Consider the following 12932-nt stretch of genomic DNA (forward strand, 5'->3'; position numbering starts at 1 on the left):
TTTACATGTAGCTGTCCAGTTTTCCCAGCACAACTTATTGAAGAGGCTGTCTTTTCTTCATTGTATATTCTTGCCAACTTTATCAAAGATAAGGTGACCATATGTGCATGGGTTTATCTCTGGACTTTCTATCCTGCTCCATTGATCTATATTTCTGTTTTTGTGCCAGTACCATACTGTCTTGATTACTGTAGCTTTGTAGTATAGTCTGAAGTGTGGGAGCCTGATTCCTCCAGTTCCATTTTTCTTTCTCAAGATTGCTTTGGCTATTCGGGGTCTTTTGTGTTTCCATACAAATTGTGCAATTTTTTGTTCTAGTTCTGTGAAAAATGCCATTGGTAATTTGATAGGGATTGCATTGAATCTGTAGATTACATTGGGTATTATAGTCATTTTCACAGTGTTGATTCTAACAATCCAAGAACATGGTATATCTCTCCATCTTTTTGTATCATCTTTAATTTCTTTCATCAGTGTCTTATAGTCTTCTGCATACAGGTCTTTTGTCTCCTTAGGTAGGTTTATTCCTAGGTATTTTATTCTTTTTGTTGCAATGGTAAATGGGAGTGTTTCCTTAATTTCTCTTTAAGATTTTTCATCATTAATGTATAGGAATGCAAGAGATTTCTGTACATTAATTTTGTATCTTGCTACTTTACCAAATTCACTGATTAGCTCTCGTAGTTTTCTGGTAGCGTCTTTAGGATTCTCTATGTATAGATCATGTCATCTGCAAACAGTGACAGTTTCACTTCTTCTTTTCCGATTTGGATTCCTTTTATTTCTTTTTATTCTCTGATTGCTGTGGCTAAAACTTCCAAAACTATGTTGAACAATAGTGGTGAGAGTGGGCAACCTTGTCTTGTTCCTGATCTTAGAGGAAATGGTTTCAGTTTTTCACCATTGAGAACAATGTTGGCTGTGGTTTTGTCATATATGGCCTTTATTATGTTGAGTTAAGTTCCCTCTATGCCTACTTTCTGGAGGGTTTTTATCATAAATCAGTGTTGAATTTTGTCAAAAGCTTTTTCTGCATCTGTTGAGATTATCATATGGTTTTTCTCCTTCAATTTGCTAATATGGTATATCACACATATTAATCGATTTGCATTATACTGAAGAATCCTTGCATCCCTGGGATAAACCCCACTTGATCATGGTGTATGATCCTTTTAATGTGCTGTTGGATTCTCTTTGCTAGTTGTTGAGTATTTTTGCATCTATGTTCATCAGTGATATTGGCCTGTAGTTTTCTTTTTTTGTGACATCTTTGTCTGGTGTTGGTATCAGGGTGATTGTGGCCTCATAGAATGAGTTTGGGAGTGTTCCTCCCTCTGCTATATTTTGGAAGAGTTTGAGGAGGATAGGTGTTATCTCTTCTCTAAATGTTTGATAGAATTCACCTGTGAAGCCATCTGGTCCTGGGCTTTTGTTTGTTGGAAGATGTTTAATCACAGTTTCAATAGTGCTTGTGATCTGTCTGTTTATATTTTCTGTATCTTTCTGGTTCAGTCTTGGAAGGTTGTGCTTTTCTAAGAATTTGTCCATTTCTTGCAGGTTATCCATTTTATTGTCATATGGTTGCTTGTAGTAATCTCTCATGATCCTTTGTATTTCTGCACTGTCAGTTGTTACTCCTTTTTCATTTCTAATTCTATTGAGTCTTCTCCCTTTTTTTCTTGATGAGTCTGGCTAATGGTTTATCAATTTTGTTTATCTTCTGAAAGAACCAGCTTTTAGTTTTGTTGATCTTTGCTATCGTTTCCTTCATTTCTTTTTATTTCTGATCTAATCTTTATGATTTTTTTCCTTCTGCTAACTTTGGGGTTTTTTTGTTCTTCTTTCTCTAATTGCTCTAGGTGTAAGGTTAGGTTGTTTACTTGAGGTGTTTCTTGTTTCTTGAGGTAGGACTGTATTGCTATAAACTTCCTTCTTAGAACTGCTTTTGCTGCACCCCACAGGTTTTGGGTGCAGCAAAAGCTGGGTTGTTAAAGTGGGTTGTTAAAGTCCCCTACTATGATTGTGTTACTGTCAGTTTTCCCTTTTATGGCTGTTAGCATTTGCCTTAGGTACTGAGGTGCTCCTATGTTGGGTGCATAAATATTTACAATTGTTATATCTTCTTCTTGGATTCATCCTTTGATTATTATGTAGTGTCCTTCTTTGTCTCTTGTAATAGTCTTTATTTTAAAGTCTAATTTGTCTGATACGAGAATTGCTACTCCAGCTTTCTTTTGATTTCCATTTGCATGGAATATCTTTTTCCATCCCCTCACTTTCAGTCTGTATGTGTCCCTAAGTCTGAAGTGGGTCACTTGTAGACAGCATATATACACGTCTTGTTTTTGTATCCATTCACCCAGTCTATGCTTTTGGTTGGAGCATTTAATCCATTTACATTTAAGGTAATTATTGACATATATGTTCCTATTACCATTTTCTTAATTGTTTTGGTTTTGTTATTGTAGGTCTTTTCCTTCTCTTGTGTTTCCTGCCTAAAGAAGTTCCTTTAGCATTTGTTGTAAAGCTGGTTGGTGGTGCTGAATTCCCTTAGCTTTTGTTTGTCTGTAAAGGTTTTAATTTCTCCGTCAAATCTGAATGACATTCTTGCTAGGCAGAGTAATCTTGGTTGTAGGTTTTTCCCTTTCATCACTTTCAATATGTCCTGCCACTTTCTTCTGGCTTGCAGAGTTTCTGCTGAACCATCAGCTGTTAACCTTATGGGGATTCCCTTGTATGTTATTTGTTGCTTTTCCCTTATTGCTTTTAATATTTTTTCTTGTATTTAATTTTTGATAGTTTAATATGTGTCTTGGTGTGTTTCTCCTTGGATTTATCCTATGTGGGACTCTCTGCACTTCCTGGAGTTGATTGACTATTTCCTTCCCTATATTAGGGAAGTTTTCAATTATAATCTCAAATATTTTCTCAGTCCCTTTCTTTTTCGCTTCTTCTTCTGGGACCCCTACAATTTGAATGTTGGTGCATTTAATGTTGTCCCAGAGGTCTCTGAGACTGTCCTCAATTCTTTTCATTCTTTTTTCTTTATTGTGCTCTGTGGGAGCTATTTCCACTATTTTATCTTCTAGGTCACTTATCCGTTATTCTGCCTCAGTGATTCTGCTACTGATTCCTTCTAGACAATTTTTTTTTTTTTTTTGCGGTACGCGGGCCTCTCACCGCTGTGGCCTTTCCCATTGCAGAGCACAGGCTCTGGACACACAGCCTCAGCGGCCACAGCTCACAGGCCCAGCTGCTCCACTGCACGCGGGATCCTCCCGGACCAGGGCACGAACCCGCGTACCCTGCATCGGCAGGTGGACTGCCAACCACTGTGCCACCAGGGAAGCCCGTTCTAGAGAATTTTTAATTTCATTTATTGTGTTGTTCATTGTTTGTTTGCTCTTAATTCTTCTAGGTCCTTGTTAAACGTTTCTCATATTTTCTCCATTCTGTTTCCAAGATTTTGGGTCATCTTTACTGTCATTACTCTGAATTCTTTTTCAGGTAGACTGCCTATTTCCTCTTCATTTGTTTGGTCTGGTGGGTTTTTACCTTGCTCCTTCATCTGCTGTGTACTTCTGTCTTCTCATTTTGCTTAACTTACTGTGTTTGGGGTCTCCTTTTCGCAGGCTGCAGGTTCATAGTTCCCATTGTTTTTGGTGTCTGCCCCCAGTGGGTAAGGTTGGTTCAGTGGGTTGTGTAGGCTCTCTGGTGGAGGGGACTGGTGCCTGTGTTGTGGTGGATGAGGCTGGACTTGTCTTTCTCGTGGGCAGGACCACATCCGGTGGTGTGTTTGGGGATATCTGTGACCTTATTATGGTTTTAGGCAGCCTCTCTGCTAATGAGTGGGGTTGTGTTCCTGTCTTGCTAGTTGTTTGGCTGGTCATTGAGTGGAGCTGGGTCTTAGTGTTGAGATGGAGATCTCTGGGAGAGCTTTCGCCGTTTGATATTACTTGGAGCCAGGAGGTCTCTCTCCCAACTCAGAGGCTCAGGCCTGACACTTGGCTGGAGCACCAAAACCCTGTCAGCCACACAGCTCAGAAGAAAAGGGAGAAAAAAGAAAGAGAGAGAGAGAGAGAGAGAAAGAAGGAAAAAAGTAAAATAAAAATCAAGTTATTAAAATAAAAAAGTATTAAAATTAAAAAGTAATAAAGAGAGCAAGCAAACCTAAAAACAAATCCACTAATGATAAAAAGTGCTAAAAACTATATCAAAAAAAAAAAGGACAGAACTCTAGCACAAATGGTAAAAGCAAAGGTATACAAACAAAATCACACAAAAAAGCATACACATACACACTCACAAAAAGAGAAAAAGGAAAAATATATATTTTTTTAAAAAAGGAAGAGAGTATCCAAATCAATAAATCTACCAATGATAATAAGGTAAATACTAAACTAAGATAAACATAAAACCAGAAATAAATTAGATGCAGAAACCAAACCTCAAGTCTTCAGTTGCTCCCAAAGTCCACCTCCTCAATTTTGGGATGATTCGTTGTCTATTCAGGTATTCCACAGATGCAGGGTACATCAAGTTGATTGGGGAGATTTAATCCACTGCTCCTGAGGCTGTGGGGAGAGATTTCCCTTTCTCTTCTTTGTTTGCACAGCTCCCGGGGTTCAGCTTTGGATTTGGCCCTGCTGCTGCATGTAGGTCGCCTGAGGGCATCTGTTCCCACTCAGACAGGACAGGGTTAAAGTAGCAGCTGATTAGGGGGCTCTGGCTCACTAAGGCCAGGGGGAGGGAGGGGTACGGAATGCGGGGCGAGCCTGCAGCGGCAGAGGCCGGCATGACGTTGCAACAGCCTGAGGCACACTGTTCTCCTGGGGAAGTTGTCCCTGGATCACGGGACCCTGGCAGTGGCGGGCTTCACAGGCTCCCGGGAGGGTAGGTGTGGACAGTGACCTGTGCTTGCACACAGGCTTCTTGGTAGCTGCAGCAGCAGCCTTAGCATTTCATGTCCGTCTCTGATGTCCACGCTGATAGCCGCAGCTCGCGCCAGTCTCTGGAGCTCGTTTAGGTGGTGCTCTGAATCCCCTTTCCTCGCGCACCACGAAACAATGGTCTCTTGCCTCTTAGGCAGTTCCAGACTTTTTCCCCGACTCCCTCCCAGCTAGCTGTGGCGCACTAGCCCTCTTAAGGCTGTGTTCACGCAGCCAACTCCAGTCCTCTCTCTGGGATCCGACCTCCGAAGCTGGAACATCAGCTCCCAGCCCCCACCCGCCCCGGCGGGTGAGCAGACAAGCCTCTCAGGCTCATGAGTGCTGGTCAGCACCGATCCTCTGTGCGGGAATCTCTCCGCTTTGCCCTCTGCACCCCTGTTGCTGCACTCTCCTCCATGGCTCCGAAGCTTCCACCCCCACCCCTACCCCCAGTCTCCACCAGTGAAGGGGCTTCCTAGTGTATGGAAACTTTTCCTCCTTCACAGCTCCCTCCCAGAGGTGCAGGTCCCGTCCCCATTCTTTTGTCTCTGTCTTTTCTTTTTTCTTCTGCCCTACCCAGGTACGTGGGTAGTTTCTTGCCTTTTGGGAAGTCTGAGGTCTTCTGCCAGCGTTCAGTAGGTGTTCTGTAGCAGTTGTTCCACATGTAGATGTATTTCTGCTGTATTTGTGGGGAGGAAGGTGATCTCCACATCTTACTCCTCCACCATCTTGAAGGTCTCCCCAGCTACTATGTTTTTTACTCTTAAGAAACACATGAAATTTAAGAAAACCTTAAATTTTCTAAAATATACCACAAGGTATTAATTACTCACTGAAGTACCAAAGCCCAATACCATATTGGATTTATAGAGTGAAAGTCTCCCAAAATGTTTTATAAATTAATTGGCTGTTTATAAATATAATAATCCTTATCTTTATCTGGGGAGTTATTATTCCTATTTTGAATATGGAAAAAGGGAATAGGTTGACCTCAGCCTTATAAAAGGCTATCAAGTTGTACGGATAGATTGTCTAGCTAATTTTCTCAACTTTACAAGCCGAGAAGAGGACTGTGTAAATTCTCTCCATCAGTCCTTGAATGTTAATTTAAATGTTTATTGAGCATCTAGCTTGTGCCAGACATAATGTTGAACATTAAGCACACAACAGTGGGAAAAAATATGGTTCTTATCCTCATAAAGCTTCTTCTGCTGTGAGAGACAGATGTTAAACATTTAATTACACTTGTGATCAGGATCACATGTGGCTCTCAGAGTATGTATCAAGAGGCTTGATCTTGAGTGGGGAAAATTTCCCTGAGGAAGTCATGTTTCAGCAAAACTCTAAAGGATGGAAAGAACTACTTATATTAAAAGCACATGAAATGAATGGTGCAAGCAGAGGGTACAGTCATGATGAAGGAACTGGGCACATTCAAGGAACTGAAAGAGCAGAATAGAAACTTTAAAAAAACAAAGTATAGGGCTCCCCTGGTGGAGCAGTGGTTGAGAGTCCGCCTGCCGATGCAGGAAACGCGGGTTCGTGCCCGGTCCAGGAAGATCCCACATGCTGTGGAGTGGCTGGGTCCGTGAGCCGTGGCCGCTGAGCCTGCGCGTCCGGAGCCTGTGCTCCGCAACGGGAGAGGCCACAACAGTGAGAGGCCCGCATACCGCAAAAAAAAAAAAAAAAAAGCATAATAAGATATAGATGGGGGAGATTGGCAGGATCTTGTTGATAGTTGTTAAGGATTGGGACTTATCTCATTGACTCTTTACAGTTTTAGACACAATAGGAAAATTAACAACTTGATTTTTTAAAATGAGGAGAAGATCTGAACAGATTCCTCACCAAAGAAGATAATATAGATGGCAAATAAGCATATTAAGAGGTGCTTTGCATCATGTCATTAGGGAAATGCAAATTAAAACAATGAGATACTACTACATACCTATTAGAATGGCCCAAATCCAGAACACTGACAACAACAAATGTTGGCGAGGATGTGGAACAATAGGAACTCTCATTGACTGCTGGTAGGAAAGCAAAATGGTACGGTAGTCACTTTAGAAGACAGTTTGGCAGTTTCTTATAAAACTAAACATACTCTTCCCACACCATCCAACACTCATGTTCCTGGGTATTTACCCAAATGAGTTCAAACCATGTCTACACAAAAACCTGCACATGGATATTTATAGCAGCTTTATTCATAATTGCCAAAACACAGAAGCAACCAGATGTCCTTCAGTAGTGGATATCAGGAGCCAGGGTATCCAGACAGTGGAATATTATTCATCACTAAAAAGAAATGAGTTATCAAGCCATGAAAAGACATAGAGGAAACTTAAATGCATATTACTAAGTTAAGGAGCCAATCTGAAAAGGAGGCTACATACTGTATGATTCCACCTATACAGTATTCTGGAAAAGCCAAAACTGTGGAGACAGTAAAAAGATGATTGCCAGGGGTTAGGGGAAGGGAGAGATGAATAGGTGGAGCACAAAGGATATTCAGAGCAGTAAAACTGTTCTGTATGATACTATAATTGTAGATACACGTCATTATACATTTATCCAAACCCATAGAATGTACAATGAGTGAAACCTAATGTAGACTCTGGATTTTGGGTGATAATGATGTGTCAGTGTAGGTTCATCAGTTATAACAAATGTACCACTCTGGTGGGGGATGTTGATGGTGGAGGGGAGGATAGAGGAACAGGGGTACGTGGGAACTCTGTACTTTCTTCTCAATTTTGCTTTAAGCATAAAACTGCTCTAAAAATAAAGTCTATTTTTTTAAAAAAGTTTTAGGAGGGAAATTCATGAACATATTTAAAATTTTAATAGATCACTCTAGCTGCAGTGACCCATGTGGATGAAGATAAAGAGCAAAAATCAGTGCAGAAGAACTTAACTGCAGTGGTCCAGGTGAGAGCCTGGTACTAGTTTGGTCTAGCATGGTGTCAAAGGAGAAAGTGAAAACATGCGGGCCCTAGAGAGAGGCACGTTTCTGTGCCTGAATAAATCAATGAACTGCTTACCCTTAGTTTCCTCACATATTAAAAAAGGGGGGGGGGCATTTGGGGGTTGCCCAAGGGGCTTCATGATTTAGGAAGAAACTATGACTGAATTATATGTAAGGCAAACCAGAATTAACTGAGCATTTGATACAGTTTTCTTTTGTAATGGCAGCCCTGCATTAGACAAGAGCCATCAGGCAGATTATGATTTTTATGAGAGAATTTAAAAAATAATTTCTGAGTACTCTTTAAATATAATGATCCATTATTTTAGTAATAATCCTAATTGCAGTGATAGTGACCAATAAATATCATAATGCAATCAAACACCTAAAATGGAAATTTCTAGAAACCAATAAAAACATAGTGTTATTTTGAGTTGGATTTTTCTTTTGTTTATATTTCCAACTTTGAGTCTTACTTGGTAATCCCTGTGTAACTTTAACAGAGTTTTTTTTGTTTGTTTTTTGCGGTACGGGGGCCCCTCACTGCTGTGGCCTCTCCCGTTGCGGAGCCCAGGCTCCGGACGCGCAGGCTCAGAGACCATGACTCACGGGCCTAGCCGCTCCGCAGCATGTGGGATCTTCCCGGACCGGGGCATGAACCCGTGTCCCTTGCATCGGCAGGCGGACTCTCAACTACTGTGCCACCAGGGAAGCCCTTTAACAGAGTTTTATAATCTTTGGACAGGTATTATTATTCATATATAATGTTCATAATATATATTATAACGTTCTTAATGTTCATAATATGCTAATATTTCTATTTCATCACCACTGTCTCATTCCTGTTCCTGTTTTCACTGAATGAACAGAAGTAAAAGATGAGAGAGATTTGAGACACCAAAATAATATCTCCTAAGGTCTTGGCTTATTCCATTTCCTAATCTCCCAGGAAAGCTCTTCTAAAAATATTAACATAAAAGTCTGTTAAGGGGTATGGGCGACAAAATGCTAGACAATTAGAGCTAAAAGCTCACTGGTCATCTAAGTCTTGACAAAGAGCAAGTCTGAGTTTAATAAAACATTTGCATAATTAAAAGACTGGAATAAGACAATGTGTAAATCTAGAAAATTTTGCTAGAGCTGGCTAATACTTGCCTAAAGCACAAAAAACTTATTAGTTGAGACAATATTTTCCATTACTAAAGAAAAATCTGCTTTCTGTTGTAACAGAAAATTGAGGACAATATATAATTATAATAAATGTATACATTATTTTAATGTTTCATGCTTTATGCAGAATTGGATATTTAGTTACTGTGATTTTTAAAAAGGTATTGTGGCTAGAAAGAAAAATACAAGTCGGTACCTAAAGTGATACCTGGCTATCCATGATATATGTGTCCAATTCCAATGTTATTTTCTTTCTCAATATTTCATCAAGGCTACATGTAGTTTTAATAGCCAAGCTATCACCTGAATGCTATTAAAGAATAATCATATCTGCTCAAACTTAATTTATATTATTTACCAAGGTAACAGATTCTAATTTTGAGGAAGATTGCTGACCATTTATGCGATCACTAAGAACTAATATTTGGCTTATAAATTCTAATTTCATCTTTTGTACACTGAGGAAAAAGATTAACAATTTTATCCACATCAAGATGCTTGTTTTGAAGGATTGATTCCATCTCTTTGAATAGTTCCTTCTCCAGTTTGCTCATGTTGTCCAACATTGTTTTGGCTTTTTCCTGAACAATTAAAAAATAAAAATAAATAAATACACAGATACACATGTGTGCATGAGCACACATGCACACACACGAGTCTAACAAAATTCCAAACCACCTCTACAGACAAGGTTTGTTCATTCTGGTTTCAACTTCTGGTTCGGTTCCCCTTCTCCTATTCTTTAGATAAAGAAAGAATGAAATTCTTTGGGAAAAATCATTGTTCTAGATTCAGTTAATCTATTAACCACAAACTATAGTTATTTTTAGTAGAAAATACAATAACAATTATGTAGTATTAGTCTATAAGCAAGAAACTTAAAAGACAAATAACAGGTCAGTTGAAAATTTGATATTAATTGTGGATGGGGAAGGTTGCTGAAAACTGAAGCTGAAATATTTTCATGAATTTGGATCTTCTACATTTAAAACCAGCATTATCAGATTAAACAAAGGAAATAGAACAGTGACGTTCAAGGGAAAGAGCAACTAAAAGAAAAGTCATTTTCTCTATGATTCCTCCTTGTATCAACAAGGGGGGGAAAGGTCATGATTCTTATAGAAAGGAGCAATTTTTAAGTTATTAATGAATTACCATCACCAGTTAGAGGGTAGGTACTGACAGAAAAAGTGTATAAGAAGAGAGTTACTAGAAAGTGAGCATAATTTTTAAAATTTGAACCATAATGGGGCAGAACTCCACAAAACAAGGATTCTTAACTTTGACCTATACTTCAGTATGAAATTGTATGCAATTTTTTCTGAAGAAACACTGCACTTCGTATCAGTGCAAAAAATGTATTTTATCAATAAATGGTATTAGAATAATTGGTCATCTCTTTGGAAAACGAAGTTAGAACCCTACTTCATAACACCCATAAAAATAAATTCCAGATAAAGAACTAATTTTTTTTCAAATATGCATATATGTATTTGAAAGAAAATACAGAAGTTATATTTATTTTGAGGTGAGGCAGCCCTTTTGAAGCATGAAATCAAGATGCCTTAAAGGAAAAGACTAACAAATGCAACTGATTAAATTTTAAACTTGTCTGACAAAAGAAGTTAAATAAACAAACTGAGATTAAAAATTTGCTACACAACAAAGTTATTCACATATTTTTGCCTCTTTAAGTCAAAAGACAAAAACAACCAAGAATCAATTGAAAAACAGACTAAGGAAAATAATAGGCAAGTCATTTAAGAGGAAACACAAAGGCCAATAAACATATGAAATTTTCAACCTCATTAGTAATCAAGAAATGTTAACTAAACTACCAGTAGGACTGACTCTCCCTAAAACATAAAAGTAGTTATTTACAGAGCCAGGACTAGAACCCAGGTCTTTGACACTTCTTCCCTCAAATCCCATTGTCTTTCCACTACTTCATGTTGTCAATCAACATTTAATACCTATTAAATACAGCCTAAAATAGTAACTGCTTTTAAATTTTATTTCATTATTACTTAGAAAAATGTCAATCAGCAATTTAATTTAGTTTAACGGGCATTTAGTAATAAGTCTACAAAACCCACCTCCCAGAAGCAGTATTTAAGGGGAAAAGGGAGCTAACAACTCTTGAGAACTATCATGAGCAATGAGAGCAGTGCAGAGGCTGCTCGGAAAGGAGGGGAAGTCCCTCCAGAGCAGACATTCATGAAACATATCACTGAAGAACTTGAGCAAAGGCAAGAAGAACCAGGGGCTCATCATTTTTCACAGCACTGTGCTGAGTCTGGAGGATGGGCCAAGCCCATGGAGGGAATGACACTTCTGGCCCGGTGCACTTAATAGGCTCCTAGAACAAAACACTTGCCTCTCACTCCATGCCACTAGGCTACAAAAAGGTGTTTACACTGTAGGTCAGAAGTAAAACAAACTGGTCTCAGAAAAAAGCAGTAGTGTCAAGAATCTATAGCAAATAGAGGATCTGTACAGAGCTCTCTGCTTTAAGCATAAGTACAGGGGTGGGCCGGGGGGGCGGGAGAGAGAAAAGCATGGCAACTATGTAAACATACTACAGAAAAAGGAAATAAGTAAATAATTGCCGGGGAGGAAAATTCATCTAATTCATTTAACGTAGAAAGAATGTAAGTGTATATACCTTCACAAAGTAAAAGTTATTATAGGCAATAAAAATCAGAAGCGAAGCTGGTAGAAGCAGGTGAGAAAAGGTATAAGATGACCAATCTTTTCCTTCATTGCAAGGAATAAGTTGAGAGTTCTGAGAAAGGCCTTTAGGTAGCCCTTCCATTTCCTTCTAATCTATTTTTTTAATCTCTGGGGCAGAGACAGAAGAGGGCAGGAAGGCTGAAGAGGTATGAACATTATAAAATTATTTGTCTACCCATCAATCTATCTGTCCCCCCAAATTATATATCTACTTGTTTCTGGAGATGAGATTGTGGGTGATGTGTTTAATCTTTTATTATGCTTACATTTAAAAATAATAAGCATTTATCTTTTATTAAAACTTCAACTCATTATAATAATTATTATTTTAAGTCTATGGGGTGTCACGTCACTTTCAATTAAAATTAATCTGAGGGTATATGATTAAGAACGTTATTTTAGAGACCAGGTTAACTCCCCTCTAGAAGTTTTGTAATTTTTGGTGTGAGATACACTAAAAAAGCTACTTAAACTCTCCAAGTCTCAGATTTCTTATAAGTAAAATGGAAACGATAATAGTACCTACCTGGGACTTCCCTGGTGGCACAGTGTTTAAGAATCTGCCTGCCAATGCAGGGGACACGAGTTCGAGCCCTGGTCCAGAAAGATCCCACATGCCACGGAGCAACTAAGCCCGTGCACCACAACTACTGAGCCTGCCCTCTAGAGCCCGGGAGCTGCAACTACTGAGCCCACGTGCCACGACTACTGAAGCCCACATGCCTAGAGCCCGTGCTCCACAACAAGAGAAGCCACTGAAATGAGAAGCCCACGCACTGCAACGAAGAGTAGCCCCCGCTCACCACAACTAGAGAAAGCCCGCACGCAGCAATGAACAACCAGCACAGCCAAAAATAAATAAATTTATTAAAAAAAAAATAGTACCTACCTGATGAAGTGGTTGTGAAGATTAAATGAAATATCCCATGTAACAGTACCATGGTGCTTGGTGTATAATAAGTGTTCAATAAATGTTAGCTATTGTTATTATGTTTAATATACTAAATTTCTCTAAATTCGCAATATATTCTTAACCATTTTTTTAACCAAAGTTCAAAAATAATATAGCTCTATTATAGTCTAAGCATCTAAACTATTTTTAAACCTATTTTTATATAAAGGAAAGAAAGCTG

General features: G+C 38.8%; 1 protein-coding gene across 5 annotated transcripts in view; it reads right to left on the minus strand.

The window, feature by feature from the left end:
- Nucleotides 1-5670: 5670 nt before the first annotated feature.
- SCRN3 (secernin 3) overlaps nucleotides 5671-12932 on the minus strand; it is a 37374-nt gene continuing 30112 nt past the window's right edge. The window contains exons 7-8 of one of the 5 annotated variants that reach the window (XM_073807563.1): nucleotides 6877-6958; nucleotides 5671-5690 (exon numbers count right to left, since the gene is read on the minus strand). In XM_073807563.1, coding sequence (XP_073663664.1) covers nucleotides 5686-5690; nucleotides 6877-6958 — 87 coding nt within the window. In that variant the 3' untranslated portion in view covers nucleotides 5671-5685. Of the gene's footprint in view, nucleotides 5691-5800; nucleotides 6552-6619; nucleotides 6959-7115; nucleotides 9648-12932 lie in introns of those variants that run through there. The other 4 variants (XM_073807564.1, XM_073807565.1, XM_073807562.1 and 1 more) reach the window with 4 other exon arrangements.

Source organism: Tursiops truncatus, chromosome 7 (genome assembly GCF_011762595.2).
Source record: "Tursiops truncatus isolate mTurTru1 chromosome 7, mTurTru1.mat.Y, whole genome shotgun sequence".
NCBI lineage: Eukaryota > Metazoa > Chordata > Mammalia > Artiodactyla > Delphinidae > Tursiops > Tursiops truncatus.